At 36.6% G+C, this 17,829-nt stretch overlaps 2 protein-coding genes across 3 annotated transcripts in view; one reads left to right on the top strand and one right to left on the bottom strand.

The window, feature by feature from the left end:
* Positions 1 to 712, bottom strand: part of GALK2 (galactokinase 2) — a 125,227-nt gene extending 124,515 nt beyond the window's left edge. Inside the window, exon 1 of the mRNA XM_057722718.1 lies at positions 531 to 712. Coding sequence (XP_057578701.1) covers positions 531 to 550 — 20 coding nt within the window. The 5' untranslated portion in view covers positions 551 to 712. The remainder of the gene's footprint in view (positions 1 to 530) is intronic.
* A 203-nt stretch (positions 713 to 915) lies between these two features.
* Positions 916 to 17,829, top strand: part of COPS2 (COP9 signalosome subunit 2) — a 28,717-nt gene continuing 11,803 nt past the window's right edge. For both annotated transcript variants that reach the window (XM_057722735.1, XM_057722734.1), the window contains exons 1-4: positions 916 to 1,025; positions 12,472 to 12,585; positions 14,827 to 14,904; positions 17,548 to 17,673. In XM_057722735.1, coding sequence (XP_057578718.1) covers positions 972 to 1,025; positions 12,472 to 12,585; positions 14,827 to 14,904; positions 17,548 to 17,673 — 372 coding nt within the window. In that variant the 5' untranslated portion in view covers positions 916 to 971. The remainder of the gene's footprint in view (positions 1,026 to 12,471; positions 12,586 to 14,826; positions 14,905 to 17,547; positions 17,674 to 17,829) is intronic.

Below are 17,829 nucleotides of genomic sequence, written 5' to 3'. Positions count from 1 at the left end.
CCAAGGGCTTATTACGCCACCATTAAAATAATCATTGTCAACAATATATTGCACACATTGTCCTACGCTCTTACATACCTAGGTGCAAAAAGAATCCGAAATTATATCTGTGCTATAGCTATATAAAATTTGTGAATTCTAGTGGACAAAATTGGAAGCTTATATGGAAAATGCTGTTTGAAAAGCAGCTTTCCCCCCTTCATTTCAATTTCATATTTTTATTTCGAATTCTACTAATGATGTTGTGCAATAATAATGCTTTTTTTTTTTTTTTAACGATCTTTAGCTGTTAGCTTAATTCGGTCCCACGGGCGGTGAAGGTTTATAATTCGTTGAACCACTGAATAAGACTTCAGATGCCTCAGCTGACTGATACCTAACTAATTTGGGATACCCAGAGAGTCTTTTTGCCAACTACAAACAAACATTACGTGTAAACCGTGCTGCTGAAAGGTTTCCAAACATCACAGGGCCACGCACCGAAATGTGTGGGCTAAATGCACATCGATAATCATGGCAAAAATAACTACCTGTCACATAGGATGGGCATGTCAGACTTTTCTCCGCAAAAGGCTTCTGGTCCCAAGCTGCCTCCTACTTTCACCAGAATGAAATGGTTCCAGAGTCCCAGGCAAGGGAGAAGACTGTTCCCTTGCCCGGGAGGCTGGAAACTGCTTGTTGTGAGCGCAAGATTTCCAAGGCCCCTCAAATAAGAGCCACTGCACTAGACGATTCTCCAGTTGCTAGGTTTAGTTGCTAAGGCACCAACCGTCTCACAGGAAGAGGGGACGGTGCGATCGCTTTTGGCGTCGTAGCGAATCCTCTCGAAAGCGAGCTCATTTGTTCCGGGAGGAAACATTCAGGTACTGGAAGGCGAGGAGAAGCTGGGAGTGACGCCTCTGAGCCGCGGAGGATTGTGGGAGGAGGTTGTCTCCAATTTCTCCTCCCCCCCTTCCCCCGTCCCAGCCAAGATGTCTGACATGGAGGATGATTTCATGTGCGATGATGAGGAGGACTACGACCTGGTGAGGCGCAGGGAACAGAAGCCTGGGGCTGGAGGTGGTTTCTGGCTTTAGGGGCCGGGGCAGGGGCGGCCGCGGCCTCTGCCCGTTGAACATGTGCTCCTTCCAGCCTCTCCCGGTGCAGTGACAGGACGAGTTTACCTCCTCCCCCTTCCCGCACCGGGCCCGGGCCCTGCTTCTCCAGCATGGGGGAAGGGAGGGTAAAGGAGGCAGCGAAGGGGCTCCCAAGCATTGAGCTCCAAGCCCGAGCGCCTCCTCCGTTTACATGGATACCCCTGGCCTCCGGCGTCGGGTTCTCGATGCCTCCTCCCTCCTCCCGGCCGCTCGAGCCGCCTTGGGCACCGAGCAGTGGTCTAGGCCCCGGCTCTGCCCTTTCGGGCCCAGCCTTTCCGGCCCCTCTTCTTCACACTTGAATTGAGCGGGTGCGAAATGCTGGGAGAGGGGTCCGAAAACTAGGAGGCCTTACTGCTCCCAGGCCTGACAGTGAAACGCCACTTGGGAGTCTCCTGGAAACAGAGCTTAATTAGTCTTGTACAGGGTCCGTTTTGGTATAAGGTAAAGGTTCAGTGGAGAATTGGAGCAAGGCTAGCTTTAAAAAAGTAGTTTAACTATTTGTTTTGTTTAAAGAGAAAAGCTGGGGAGAAGGTTTTGGTTTTTTGTTTGGGTTTTGGGGAGTGGGTGGTATAGGGGGATTGACTCAATGGCTTTTTACTTGACTTATAAATTTCCCAGTATTCAAAGTTAAAGATATCAACTGTGTAGAAGTGAACGAATTTATGTAGCTGAATGGTGATTTTTAAAGATTCAAAGGTTAATTTATGAATGGATTTACAGGTTTTTAAAAATCCACTAACATTTCAAGTTGATTTTCAAAAACATCATCTGTGTGAGAACTAAGAAAGATTATCTGGACCAAGAATTGGCGTCAACTTGGCTTTGCTTTTTATTTGGGGGTGTTTTTGTGCATGGTTCTTGTATATTGTGGTGATGCTGCATTATCGTAAAGTTATGAAATAGATGCTTAGGCAAGTCTGGCTCATCATATATTTTCAGTGCCAGAGAGTCTCAAGATATTAATATATCATTTTGAAGTAGTGTAAATCTTCTTCGTATAGCCGTTTCCAGTTAATCTTTCCCTTTTGAAAGATGGCATATTTGCAAAAGGGAGAAGGAAATGCTTGTTACTACCTGAAAGTTACAGTAAAGGTGTTGGTAATGCTTAAAGTTAAACGTAGAGTTTTGCTAATAGTTAAGACTTCTGCTTTGCATTTTAGTTTCTGCAGACCAAGCGAGTTTTAGGCAATGCCCTAAGTCCATTAAAAATGTTACTTGTAATATTTTGTGTGTTTTTATTTATTACATGTTTACTGATATTACAGGTATTTTTTAACTGTGGTAGTGTTTCTTCTGTTTTAACTAGTGTGTTTTTACATGTTTGTGCTTATCTCTTTTCTAAGCAATAGTTTTTTGAATACATGACTTATTAGCACTACGAGTGAGACTGTCTAGGAATGACAATAAGAATCTTGCTGTCCCATGTACTCAGTTCATTTTTGCAAGGATTTTAATTAAACATACATGATTTAATTTGACTGTGTTTCTCCAGCCTTTGAGGGCCCACACTACATTTACAATATAAAATTGAACATGTAGTTTTAACCTTTTTTAAAATGTCTTAACCAAAAAACAGTAAGTTTTTACAGTACCACATGATTAAATAATTCCCCCCGCCAGCGTTGTTAAATAGACCTCTCCCCATATCTTTCTTACCTAGATATCATATTAATTTATTTTTTACTTCCTTAGTTAATTTTTTAAGCCACTATGTTTTAAAAAAAAGATTAAGGGGACTGGTTGCCATTTCATGTTTACATGTTGCCAAAAGAGAAGTTGTTTTTGTTTTATTCACAGTTATTTGCCTCGGTCTTTGTTCGTTTCTTAGGATTTAAAGAGTCAGAATTGACTTGCTGTTTTAGCGAAACTTCTTTTTTATTAAAATATGTATTGTTTGTTAGAAAGTTTGTCATCACCTCGTTTTAGTCAAAATGTTAACAAGAGCCATGAGTATCCTAACTGCAGATATATTCAGTATATATTTTACAAGTTGTCTGTTGATAAATTTTAATACCCTGAATCACTTCTTGTTCTTGCCCAATCTAGTAGAAATAGGTAGTTAGGATACCACTGGAAAAAGTAAAAATTTGTTTCTAAAACTTTACTGTTTTTATCCAAGAAAGTAAATAATGATTCGTGCCCAAAAGCTAGAAGAAAAGAGAATTAAGTTGGTTAAAAAAGGAAGAAACAAACATGAAATTAATTCAGTATGCTTGACCTCTTATTTCTAAGATCTTTTTGATTTTTACTTGAGGCAGAAGCAGGCATTTTCTAAGCATAGGAATTTATGTAGCAGTAAATGGAGAAGTACTAGATGGTACTGGTAAATATCTTTTAATCCAATGTTAAGTTTACAGATTTATATGCAATGGTGGTGATAGTAACAATTAATAAGTAATAGCCATAGTGCCATTCATAAAGTTAATAAGGCCAGTGATAGATAAATTAACTGTATTGTAATTCTACAGTCCAGTCTTTCTAGCATGAAGTTGATTAGTAATTCTAATAACCTTTTTAGAAAGGATTTAAGACAGACTGACTTCATACCAAAAATTATTCTTTAATAGTTTCTGTTATAGGTAGGGCATTGCATATTTGAACCTAAATGTTATTATAAGGGAAAAAATTGTTGAAAAGTTATACTAATTCCACTTGGTTAGTTACATTACCGAATTGTGACCCTCATTATAGTCACCTAATCAGGTTTATAGTTGTGATTAGTGAATGAATGTTTACTGGTATTGTTATTCTTGTCCTAAGAGAAGCTGTTTTAATGCCCTAGAGATTTACTTCTTATTTTGTCTACTTTTTGGGGGGAGAGAAAAGAGTCTTAGCTACAGGATATCTTACAGAATCTTTTATTTGTCACAATGTTAACAAGATCAGACAAATGATGTCATGTTATAAAGAATCTTAGAACATGGTTTAGCAAATTAAAATATAACACTTCCATTTTTAAAAAAGATTTTTGAATGGACATGAATAGAATATACACTTTGAAAAAGTAGTAAATTAATATAGGATGGGGCAAAAAATAGCTTCGGGGATTTGTGTGTTTAATATTAAGACATTCACTTGTCATTCATTGTGCATATAAGGGGCTTGGAGGTTCTAGATTATTTCATTCTGAGACTGCTGTCTCAGTCACTTACAAACTTCACAAACAAAATGTCGGGGATCTTTAAGAATAGATTTTCAAACAATATACTTTTTGTGGTCTGGACCAGTGTTTTTTATGCTGTACACACATTTGGAATTCTGCATGTAGTCTTCACAAAGATGAAATTTGATTATGCAGTTGAGGCTTTTTAAAAAAAACATGACAGGGAATTCCCTGGCAGTCCAGTGGTTAGAACTCGGGCGCTTTCCCTCCCATGGGCCCAGGTTCGATTCCTAGTTGCGGAATTAAGATCCCACAAGCTGCACAGCATGGTCAAAAACAAAAACAAAAAAGACGTTTAATTGTAAATAATTGGGGGGAACACCCCCCAAATTATCAATAATAGGGGAATACCGTTAATACTAATAACGTAATAATATTATGGTATGTCCATGTGATGGAATGTATGTCAGCATTTCAAACCATGCTTCTAAAGAATATTCAGTGATATGAAAAAGTTGATAAGTTAGGACTCTTCGGTGTAAGAGAGGACAGGAATAGATGTCAAACTAGGTTAAAGTAAAAAGAGCCTGTATTGGCTCACGTCACCAGGAAGTGTAAATATGGCTGGATTCATGGCTTTTAGATAATGATACTGGGTCTTTTCCTGTTTCTGTCTCTCTTCCTGGGCTGCTTTCCTCACTGTATTGGCTTAATTGCCTTCATGTTACATCACAAGATCTTGTAATAAAATGTGTTATCTTCCTAGTATTATAACCCCAAAGGCAAAAGGGTCTTCCTTGCTAGCTCCAACAGTTAAACCCTAGGAAGAACCTTTATTGATTCACCTTAGGCCTGTGTGGCCTTCTGCGAACCACTCAGTCAGTAGAGAGGGAGAATAGGTTGCTTGCCCTGCTTTGTGGGAGGAGCACTATAACTGAAAACCCTCACCTAAGAGATGAAGAGTCAGTCGCCATTGCTGTGCACATAGTGAACACGTCCACTATAAATATGTAATCCATATTACGATTTTATTGGGTGGGAATAAGATTTATTTTGCTGGTTGGGAAAAATATAGAAAAAAGTTCTGGAAAATATGAAAAGTGTCAGGAAAGTTAAAATGTGTTTATTTCTTGCAGACCTTTCACAGTGAACCAACATTTTATTGCTGGAGGAAGAGGGGGTGATTTACAGGGTATGATGAACAGAAATCTTTGATCTTGGGGGGGGGGGCCAAACAGCGATTTTTGTCATTGCTCAAAATTTTTTAGAGTTCTTCAGAACCTGAAGCATCTAGCTTTTTAGGTAATACATGCACGTGGTTCAGAAACGTGAAATGTTAAAATAAAATTTCCTTTACATATTTATTCCCTGTTTGCTCAGTTCCCATTCCTCCCATAGGTAACCAACTACATATTTTTATCCCTCTCCCCTCTTTTAAACCAGGATGTAGCATATTATATCTATTGTTCTATACTGTGTTTTTAAATTTATTTTAGAGACTATTCCATAGACTTATGCAGAGATATTAATTATTTCTCTTCATAGCTGCATTGATTGTGTGGATGCACCTACTGTACTTTAAACCAGTTCTCTATTGATGAGAATGTGGCCTGTTTTCTTTTGCTGTTGTAAACAGTGTTCAGCTTTTTTTTTTTGCCTTTTTTTTTTTTTTTTTTAACTTCAGCTATAGCCAGGTTTTCTCCAATTTGTAGGTGTCAAAAATTGTGTAAGTCAGATTTGATAAATAAGTTGGGCACTCAAATTGGATGATGCTATTTTAGGTTGGAAACATCTAACTAATGAAGTTAGTTTTCTTACGAATTTCAGAGGCATTACTTAATAATCCATGTCAGTAAAATTGGAATAATTTACCAATAATTTACCACATCTTAAAGTTACTACTTTAAGGAAGACTGGTTTGAAATATAAGTTCGGTTGCATTTTCAAAAAGACCTGTTGCATTACCTCATAGGTGTAACCTATATAATGAAATTAGAGAGGTTCAAACAAGGATAACTAATGATAAGAATATCATTATAAGATCTCCCATAAGTAATGGGAGACAGCTCTTATGTGCTAAGAATAAGATAAATTTAAGACTTTTCACCCCAAATGTAAATCTGTAAAGTATGAATATCCAAGCAGAGTAAATTTGTACTTGTGTATTATGTCCCAAAATGAACACATGGACCTCAGCAAGAATTAGAGACTTCCTGTAGGATTCAACCCCCATAGTTGACAGGAGAGGAACTGAAACATCCAGTGTGAGTGACTTACCTCAGTTTACATGACAAATTAGTGGGTGAGTCAAAACTGGAGCTCAAGTCTAATGACTTTATTGATACCTTGTTGGAAAATTTGAGGACCGAAAGTTTAGGACAGATAAAAGAATGATCTAATTTACACCGTAGACAAATTAGGATCCATTACCCTGAGTGAAATTTTTAAAAGTTTGATTAATTTTATGAATGGCTAAACCACAAATGGCTTCCTAGGACTTGGATTACATCTAATCCTTGAGGATAATGAGACTTTGCCTATTGTCCTGGATGCCCAGCATCTAGTATAGCTGTCTAAACATGCTCAAGGCTTGGGAAGCACTGTTAATGGTGAATCTTGTTTTCCTAGAGCACATTTCTTAAGACCTCTATTGGCAAGAGACACAAGTACATGAATTATGAAACTGACCCTGTTCAGTAATGGCTACATTCCAACATAGAGTCAAAATTGTCCCTGCCCGTTGGGTGTGTTGTGTTGTTTTGGAACATTCACCCACTTTTCATTTCAATTAAGCAAACACTTACTGAGCATTTTGTAACATACCAGGCTCCAGGGGTCCCAAGATGAGTAACAGTAAGTTCTTGCTTTTGAGAAGCTCATGGTGGGGCAGGTGAGGGGAGAGGGGAGGTGGGAACAACGTACATACAAGACTCCATGTTAGACATGCATGTCATGTAGAAGCATGACTGAGGAGAAATTTAATTTTGCTAAGAAGAGTTGAAGAATCACAAGGTAACCTCTGAATACCTTTCCCAAGAGTTTTGGAGCTGGGGAGCGTCGTAGGAGAGAAGTGGGAAGTTTGTTGGGAGGGGTGGTGGTTTAGAATTCCTAGCAGAGAGACCAGTTTATGCCAAAGCAGAGATTTTGAAGTGCATGGCATATTTGGGGGAAGGAAGAATAGATTTGGTTGGCATATATGGCTAAGACATTGCTTTGGGAAGATGTCAGGACATGAGTTATTATATAAGTAGGTTGGAACTGTTATGAACTATAGTGGATTTTTAAAAAACCGTTTAATACTTCAAATGCTTGCTTTTTCATATATTGCTTAAAATCTTTGTTTTTTTAAAGCATTCTTAATATGTAGGTTAAAATTTCAATTTCTCTTTTAGAAACATTTTATTTATACTTTTATAAATTACAGTTATCACCTCTTCATCTGACATAAGGGAATTCAGTTAGCAATATTTATTTAATACTTTTCCTATATTCCCTATTTTTACTAATGGCACTGGGTAACCAAGTCAGCAATAGTCATTAGAAATAACTTTTTCCCCTTTCTTGTGCCCAGGTGATGTGTCCTTTTTATTTTACATCCTTAACATCATGTATATCTATTCTATCCCCTTCCTCTTCTTCTCCCTGTTGTACCACTTGGAATCAGGCCTTCATCATCTCTTGGCCAGACTGTTGTAAGAGTATCCAGTGAGCTACTTCATTACTACTAGAATGCTCTTCCTAAAATGCAAACTCTGATTCCCTATAAAATATTTTAGTGGGTCTCCATTTGATCTAAACTCTTTGCTAGACTTGTATAGTTCTGTTCCTCTGTCTGATACTAGTTTATCTCTCCTCAATTCTACACACATCCTGTGCTTCAGCCCAGTCAGTCTATTGATGGTTCTTCCAAATATGCAATGCCATTTCAAGTTTCCATGCTTTTGCATACATTAATTGTTTTGTTTCTGGTGCCTTTTCTCATCCCTGGAAACTTCTGTTCCTACTTTTAGACCTGGTTCAGGTAACTTTTCCTTCTTCTGACTCATTCAAGAATAGTTGATTACTGCTCTTTTGAGCTGCCACTGTACCTGGTATGTGTCTTTGTTACTGCTTTTATTGTGTTGTATTAGTGTTTCATTTGCGTATCTGTCTCAGACCATGGATAGCTTGAGGGGAAGGACTTAATTTGCATTTGTTGAGGGACATTTAATTGCTGGTTTATTCTAAAGATCATTATCATTGAGTGTAAATAATAGAATATATAATAGATATTCTACACAACAGAATTATTCTAAAGATTTTCTCGAATATCTTCAGTTTAAAAATCATGCCAGTGTAGTAACTGAATAGTTTGCTGTAGTGCAGTTTGTATTGATGGTGTGATTCACTGAGCTGCAAATGACAGGTTGGTGATGTCATGGAGGCTGCAATATGGTGTTGCAAATCTTAACACGGTAGTGCCTAATTATAAGAAGCCAATCAATAATATATCAGTTGTGCCAATTCTCAGGTATTTATACATTTCAGCAGTAACACTTAAGAATTGAATTGCAATTGTGCAAAAAATAAACATTTCACTTCTTCACCCATGTAATGTGAAAAACCAAAAGAACATATTCAGAAAATGTTGAGGGCTTGGATTAAGTCTTATCTCAGTTGTAGTGATTTGGGGGCGTGATGTAGAGGTTAGAAATACCATTAATCTAAAGCCAGTCAGGTCCCAGAAGTTGCAGGTAGTTAATTTTGTACTACACGAGACATTCAGACATGGTAGGAAATGTAAAGGTTCCTGTCTTCAACAATGTTATAATCAGTTTAATAATTTCCAGTAATTGATGTTAACCTGGCAACTCCGTGACCTACTCATGTGTGCCTCTCAGCTTCTACTTACCTCTTATATCCTGGACAATTTTTTTTCCCCTAATCTGTTATGGGCCAAGAAACCAAAAATAAATGGACTTTGAGTAAGAGTCCAGGTTCTCAGACTTGGTGATAGATGTAAACCAAAGATATTTTACTTCCAGGTTCAGGGGTGCGTTCTGAAGATTTGGGTTGCAGGATAGTCATTTTCTCGTTCTACCTATTCCCATGTATTATTGAGCAGGTACTAGAGAAGACCTGATTTCCAAAGATATAGAGTAGGTTTTATAGCTATGATCCTTTACTCCAAGTCTTCCCTGAGGAGGTGACGCTTAAGCTGTAATGATACGCAGTGGTTAATGGGATGAAGACAGGTAGAAGGAAAACAGAATGCCATGTAAAGGTGAGAACGAGTTTGGCCACTTGTGAGGTAAGGCCAGGATGGCTGCAGCAAAGTGAATTAGGGAGAGCTTGACAGGAGATATTGTTGGGTGCATAATCAAGTCAAATTTTGGTGATTTTTGATTTTAAGAGCTATGAGAAACCATTTTTGAGAAGAGGAATGAGATACTTTACATTTTTTGAAGATTATTTTGGCTGCTTACCATAAGAAGATTGGAATTTGAAAGTTAAAAAGGAGAATGGGGAAGTTATTATAGTCTGTGGAGAGATAAAAGTAGCGTGGTAGGCTAGGGTGGTGCCAGGGGAGAGGGGGAAGGTGGATGGATTTGGGATTTATGTGCAAGGTAGACTTAATAACGACTTCTTATGTTTCAGCGGTATTACTGCTTTTAGTTTAGTTACCTCCTGTTACAGTTTCATGTCTGCTGTTCTCTTTTCCCCTTTCTTGTTTTGTCCAGCGTGCAGACTCCCATTTATCTTTCAAAACCTGGCTCAGAAGCCATCACTATCACAACATGGTTTGATGTGTACACTTGGCTTGTTCATTATTTATTAATTGCTTTTTTAGTTATAATCAGTTTTATTGTTGTCAGACCTAAATTACACGATTAAGAAGTGAATGAGTGGTTACGAACTTTATTTACTACTCAGAATCTGATCCCAACTCTAAGAGAAGTGTTCCAAAGGATTTTCCTATGTTGAACATAATTGAATTCCTGATCTTAACATTTGTGAGACAGTGCCAGTGCTTCACAGGAAGTATCCTTATACAAGGAAATAATTATCCTCCAGAGGGCGCACATTACAAAGCCATTTTGATCAGATAGAACTGGTTCTATAGTAACATCAAACACCTCCCTCCATCTACTGGTCATAGGAAAAATTTGCCTTCTGTTTACATATTTTTGAGCTTTCTAACAATACACTCGTATACCTTTTTTTCTTTCATGTGCCTTTATGAGACAATACAAAATTTTTCATAAATATCTCCAAAAAATGTTTAACTGTATTTAGATTTAGAAATAACTTTGTAATACTGTTCTTGTCTTTTTCTGTTTACTTTCGGGCACAATTCTGAATCTGACATAAATTTGCCCTTTGTAATGACTTGTAGCTGAAGGAAATAATCTTCTCTCTTCCTAAAATAATAGTTTTTATTACACTAATTTATGTATATTTTATAATCATCATCATTAAATTGAATATCCTGGAACTATTTTAAAGCTCTTGTTTATACTGCTCCACAAGTTAGTATTACCCCAATATTTCTTTCTGCTTTATTGTTTCATAACTAGGGACTGAATTTATGTGATGAAAAGTCACATAAAACTATATAAATAAATTTTGTTTTACTTATTTTGATTTGTTATAAGACTAAAAATACATTAATATAACTAAACAGCTGTTGAGTAATGTAGAATACACATAAAGTAAATATTCTTATTAACATGTAGTTATATTTAGCAGTAGACTGCTCTGCTATATATAGATTACCATCCTAGGTAGTTAGGCCATGTTAGAATACTGAAATTTAGACTTATGGAGTAGTGAAAACTAGATTATGGAACTAAAGATGAATAGTTAATTCATTTACATAATGATTAGTATTTACATTGATTTTTCTCGGGTTCCATTATCAACAAAAGGTTACATAACCACTACAGAATTGAAGATCATAACCAATATTTCTTTACCATTTGCTTTTGTGTTGATTCTATGGAAATCATAGTTTTGACCTGAAAGAAAGAAATGATTCTACAGTAGTTAAGACCCTAGGTGGTTGCCTGAAACCAAGGACAGTACTAAACTGTACATATGCTATGTTTTTTTCCTATACATACATACCTGTAATATAGTTTAATTTATAAATTAGGCACAGTAATAAATTAACAATAATAAAATAGAGCAATTATAACAATATACTGTAATAATAGTTGTATGAATGTGGTCTCTGTCCTTAATCAACTCCGCCAGAAATGTGACTTCTTCATTGGCAGATGTAGCCTCTCCAGTAATTTTTATATTTTTTCAGTCCAAACCTATTCCTGAATCTGTGTAACCGTCCCTTACTGGCAGTAAATGGCTTGGTGTCACTCATTTCAGGGAACCCTTTGATGAAGTCGTTGTGTAGGCTCAGTGTTGTCTGGCATAATACACTGCCATAAGTCAGAACGCTTTCTGTTCATGTTCTTCGCTCATAAATGTAATGCATTTTCCATCTTAAGTAAGCACTTTTCACACACTGTGGCCATAACTTTAGCAGGAGCAAAGCTAGCACAAATCTCTTCTTCCTTCCCAATTTCACAGATAGAAGATTAGTTCTTACTGTGGATCTTAGCAAACTCAGCATACATTTTTTTTCTTTCCTTATTAAGTTGAGAACTTTCACCTTTTCAATTAAAAGAAGCACTTTAGGGCCTCTCTTTGGCATATCTGAATTTCTAGCATCACTACTTTTGAGCTTTGGGGCCATTATTAAGTACAATAAGGGTAACTTGAACACAAGCACTGCGATACCACAATGGTGGATCTGATAACTGAGCATGCTATTAAGTGACTCACAGGTGGGATATGATAGACAAAGGGATGATTCACATTTAGGGTGGAATAGAGAGATGGCAAGATTCATTTAGATTTCTTCATGCTAGTCAGAATGACTCGCAGTTTAAAACTTATGAATTGTTTATTTCTGTAATTTTCCAGACCTCGGTTGATACAGCAACTGAAACCACAGAAAGTGAAACCACGGATAAGGGGGGACTACTGTATTCTGCTACCAACTTGATTTTGGCTTTTCCCCTTGTTATTTAAATAATAGTTAAATATCAGTGGACTTTCGCCTATGTGTTTAAATTGTTTTGTTTTTTATAAATGCATGGTTTTTCTGTAAGAGTATTCACATTTTAAAATTTCAGAAAATTCACATTTTGTTTTTTTTCCCCTTCGTTTTAATGTCATTCTAACACACAGGAATACTCTGAAGATAGTAACTCTGAGCCAAATGTGGATTTGGAAAATCAGTACTATAATTCCAAAGCATTAAAAGAAGATGACCCCAAAGCAGCATTAAGCAGTTTCCAGAAGGTTCGTATTTTTTCTGGTTGATTCTTTGTCTTATATTTTTTCTAAATGATGTCTTAAATCAAGGAAATTCCAAGTGATTTTATCTCATAAATATGTTTGGATACTTAATGATAATCCTGTAAAATAAGTTTGCATTATGCAACATAAGCAAATATTTCAAAAGGGCTATCCTTTTGTTTTTTTCCAATCAAGTTATCTATAGAGCAGGGCCATTGTCCTGAAAAGCTAGTATGGTTCTGACAGAAAGAGAATCAGCATGCTGATTGGTAGTTACTGGGTGGCCAAACAAGTTCATTTGGTTTTTTTCCATAAGATGCCTCTAGTAGCATTTAGTTGTCTTTAACTTCATTCGAAACAATTTTATTAGATTGTATTGTGACAGCTGTCATATCATCGCACATTAAAAAAAAAAGTATCAAAATCAGTGAATTTTTGTGTAGCCATTTTAATATTGAAGTTCGAAGAAAAATGTAACATTTTTGGCATTTTATGCTTTATTATTTCAAGAAAGGTAAAAACACAGCTGAAACACAAAAAAAGATTTGTGCAGTGTGTGAGAAGGTGCTATGACTGACTGAATGTTCAGAAGTGGTTTGCCAAGTTTCATGCTGGAGATTTCTCGCTGGACGATGCTCCACAGTCAGGTAGACCAGTTGAAGTTGATAGTGATTAAATCAAGACATTAATATAGAACGATCAACGTTATACCACGTGAGAGATAGCCGACATATTCAAAATATCCAAATCAAGCATTGAAACTCATTTGTACTAGGTTGGTTATGTCAGTCGCTTTGATGTTTGGGTTCCACATAAGTTAAACAAAAAAAACCTTCTTGACTGTATTTCCGCATGCTATTCTCTACTTAAACGTAATGAAAATGTTCTGTTTTTAAAACAAATTGTGACAAAGGATGAAAAGTGTGTACTGTACAATAATGTGGAAAGGAAGAGATTGTGGGGCAAGTGAAATGAACCACCACCAACCACACCAAAGGCCAGTCTGCATCCAAAGAAGGTGATGTTGTGTATATGGTGGGATTGGAAGGGCTCCTTCCAGATAATCAAATGATTAATTCCACAAGTACTGCTCCCAGTTAGACCAATTGAAAGCAGCACTTGACGAAAAGCGTCTGGAATTAGTCAACAGAAAATGCATAATAATCTTCCATCAGGACAACACAAGACCATGTGTTTCTTTGCTGACCAGGCAAAAACTGTTACAGCTTGGCTGGGAAGTTCTGATTCATCCACCATATTCACCAGACTTGCACTTTTCCATTTATTTTGGTCTTTACAAAATTCTCTTAATGGAAAAAATTTCAATTCCCTGAAAGACTGTAAAAGGCACCTGGAACAGGTCTTTGTTCAAAAAGATAAGAGGTTTGGGGAAGATGGAATTATGAAGTTGCCTTAAAAATGGCAGAAGGTAGTGGAACAAAACGGTGAATACGTTATTCAAGGAAGTTCTTAGTGAAAATGAAAAATGCGTCTTTCACTTTTACTTAAAAATCGAAGGAACTTTTTGGCAAACCGAGTATTATCCCAGTAGTCATGTTCCTTTGTCTTTTGGTGACAGATCACACAGGTGTGGTTTCGTCATTAAATAGTGTGATTTCTTTACTACTGATGAACTTTTGGGTTATTCTTACCAGCAGATTATTCAGAGGATTAAAAAGTACTTCTGGGACTATATAATCAAGTAGTTCTTTTTTTTTCCTCCAGTTTATTTATTTATTTATTGGCTGCATTGGATCTTCGTTACTATGTGCAGGCTTTCTCTAGTTGCGGTCAGCGGGGGCTACTCTTCATTGTGGTGCACAGGTTTCTCGTTGCAGTGGCTTTTCTTGTTGCAGAGCACAGGCTTTAGGCACTCGGGCTTCAGTAGTTGTGGCACATGGGCTTAGTTGCTCTGCCGCATGTGGGATCTTCCCAGACCAGGGCTCAAACCTGTGTCCCCTGCGTTGGCAGGCGGATTCTTAACCATTGCGCCACCAGGGAAGTCCCAAGAAGTAGTTCTTATTTAATCTTTTGATAAAGAAACTTCAAAATAAGCTCACTTATCCTTAAGTAAACATTTTCAGACTGGTTTCTTTTCTTAAGCCTTTTAAAAATGGCATTGAGAGATAAAAGTTCTTGGAGCAGTGTTTTTCATGCATATGATGCAAAATGACTTTACAGTAGACATTGGTTATCATTAGAAAATAACAGTATTAAGTTATACTAAAAATTTCTATTTTTTAGGTTTTGGAACTTGAAGGTGAAAAAGGAGAATGGGGTTTTAAAGCACTGAAACAAATGATTAAGATTAACTTCAAGTTGGTAAGATTTGTTTTGAGTGGAATTAAACTGATAATGAAATTCTGTACTTAAAAACCTCATGGCAACAAAATGTCATTAATGTCTACTTCTCTAAAATAATTCTGTTGATGTGTTTCCATATTTCGCCTACTTTTTAAAATAAATAAATTTATTTATTTATTTATTTATTGGCTGCTTTGGGCCTTCATTGCTGCATGTGGGCTTTCTCTAGTTGTGGTGCATGGGCTTCTCATTGCGGTGGCTTCTCTTGCTACAGAGTATGGTCTCTAGGCGTGTGGGCTTCAATAGTTGTGGCTCAAGGGCTTTAGAGCACAGACTTAGTAGTTGTGGCACACAAGCTTAGTTGCTCTGCGGCATGTGGGATCTTCCCAGCCCAGGGATTGAACCCATGTCCCATGCACTGGCAGGAGGATTCTTAACCACTGGGCCACCAGGGAGGCTGTAGCCTACTTTTATTTGTGACTACAGTAATACTAAATTTTAAAAATTCTGCTTAGGATACAAAGTTTTCTGTTTAAGAACACTCATCTTTTTGATACGTGGATAGTATTTAGCTGCATTATTAATAGAATGACTTTTCACCGCCAGGCTAGCTCAGTCAATAGAGCATGAGATTCTTAATAGAGTAACTTTTCAACAAACTATTAGTGTTTATTTTAGAGTTCTGAAGTTCTACTTTTTATTACAAAGCATTCCTCTTCCACTGATTAGGGCCAAAACCTTCATGACTCCTTTCTTTGTCTCTCACCCCACAAATAACAAATCGTAAATCCAGGTGGCTTTATATATCGTCAGGATACATTCAGTATATTTTATAATTTAGAGGGCTATGGAAGCATCGTGTGTCTCAGGAGATGGAGATTTTGATTGAACAATTATGGTGACATTGGGGGCCCAGTGTTCAACACCTAAGATTTTGTGATTTGAAATAATACCAGGAGACCCTATAGAGATCTGCTATCTTAACACATACTAGCAGTGGTTTAGTTTTTGAGCCCATTTAAACATATCCCACCCATAGGATTTGATTTTACCATTTTACCTTGAGCCAAGATGGGAAGCAAGTAAAAGGAGAGGATTCCTTGTATTTTGTGTCATTTTGCCTACCTTCCTTCTCTACCTTTTTTTGCTCTGGTAGCATCTTGGAATAAGTTGTGGTTTACAAGAGTAGTTTCAGCTTCCATCCCTGCTCTCTCATTTTTGAGTTGGATTCAGAGTAGGACTCATGTTGCTGTGTAGTCCTCTTGGGCAGTAAAAAGTTGGAAAGGTTTTTTATCAACTGCTCTGTGTGTTTACCACTGCAGATAAAAACCAATTAACCTAATCATCCCTTGATCTGTAATTACAGTAACATAATTTTTGAAAAATTAGCTTTAAAGTTATTGTGGCATAAGGAAATGAAGTTAAAATGAACTTTTTTCCTATTTCAGTATCAAGATAAAATCTCAGAGTTGGGACACTCATATTTCCGATTGCCATTTTGCTAGGAGATGTTGTATAACTTGGATTTTAGCAGCTCGTTGAGAGCGTGTTACCTGTTATTTACCCTCACATGTTGCTGGCATACTTGGAAACAAAAGTAGTTTGATATATATTGCTAAAGCTTTTCTCATTATTGTGTTTTTTCCCACCTACCCCTACTACTGTTTTCTTTTTTGTAGTTCACTTGCTTAGAAGTTTCATGGAGTCTTCTCATGTTTTGCTTTTCTTGTTCTTCATGCTATATCCTAGGGCAGAGCATAATCATAAGCAGAAAAATTACAGTATCATTAGTTTTTTCTTCACCTTAATAAATTCACATGTTCTATTAGTTGAGAAGAAAAGCATTATATCTGCCATTGCTCCATCTCTGTGATTAAAGGTAGAGTAGAACCCAATAAAAAGAGGGATTAACAACACTTGGTGATTATTGGGACTGTGGATGCAGGTTATAAGGTTAGACTCATAAATTGACTTATATGATACCCTCTGCCAATATATTTAAGTGCTAGAAATTTCACTAATAGTCCTTTATTTCCTCAGATCTTTCATGTTTCCTGGAATAACCACAGTAATGCAAATAGTCCTGCAGGGAATAGCAACAGTAGCAACATCTACTATTGAGTAGAGCCTTGGGTGGGAGGCCTTTTCCCCTTTTTAGGAGTGGGGAGGACTTTTCTTGATAGTGGGATGAGTACCTGAGCTTGAAGAGATTCTTTCACTTCACATCTTAATATAAGAGTCTGCCAATAATAGGGAGAGAAGAAGTACATAACTATTGTTAGAGAGCTTCCTGGTGAAGGCGTAAATTTTGAGGAAAGAATATTTGAAAAGTTGGACTTATTTCTATTTTTTGGTCTATGAATATTTTACTAATTTTTATATTTAAATAAATGTACCTGTGCAGTGAGGAACAATATGTGAAATTTGGAAAATCTATAAGTGGTACTTTTTCAAAGGCAGACTTCTAAATTTTCATTTGCTGAGTAATCTAGTAATTTCAAACTTAAGCTAAAATATTTATAGTGTTTCATATCTAGTTCCTCTATTATTAAAAAACCACTATTTTTCAATTAGCTGGTAATACGTACTATAATCTTAATCATGTGTACATATCTTAGTAAGTAAATATGTACCTAGTAATGCATTTTTCTTCCCTCACAGACAAACTTTCCAGAAATGATGAACAGATATAAACAACTATTGACCTATATTCGGAGTGCAGTCACAAGAAATTATTCTGAAAAATCCATTAATTCTATTCTTGATTATATCTCCACTTCTAAGCAGGTTAGATTCTGTTTTTCCCTCTTGGTACTTACCAATATGTTTATTATTTATACTAAGGGCTTTGGGTTTTTTGTTTGTTTTTAAGGCCTAGAGGTTTTATTTAAGCAGTTATGCTAGTTTTATTTTTAGTGTACTTTAAAAATAATGTATATTGTT

This window comes from Hippopotamus amphibius, chromosome 2, assembly GCF_030028045.1.
Source record: "Hippopotamus amphibius kiboko isolate mHipAmp2 chromosome 2, mHipAmp2.hap2, whole genome shotgun sequence".
NCBI classification, from domain to species: Eukaryota; Metazoa; Chordata; class Mammalia; order Artiodactyla; family Hippopotamidae; genus Hippopotamus; species Hippopotamus amphibius.
Note: the sequence above shows the minus strand (reverse complement) of the source record. Positions and strands in the feature narration are given on the sequence as shown.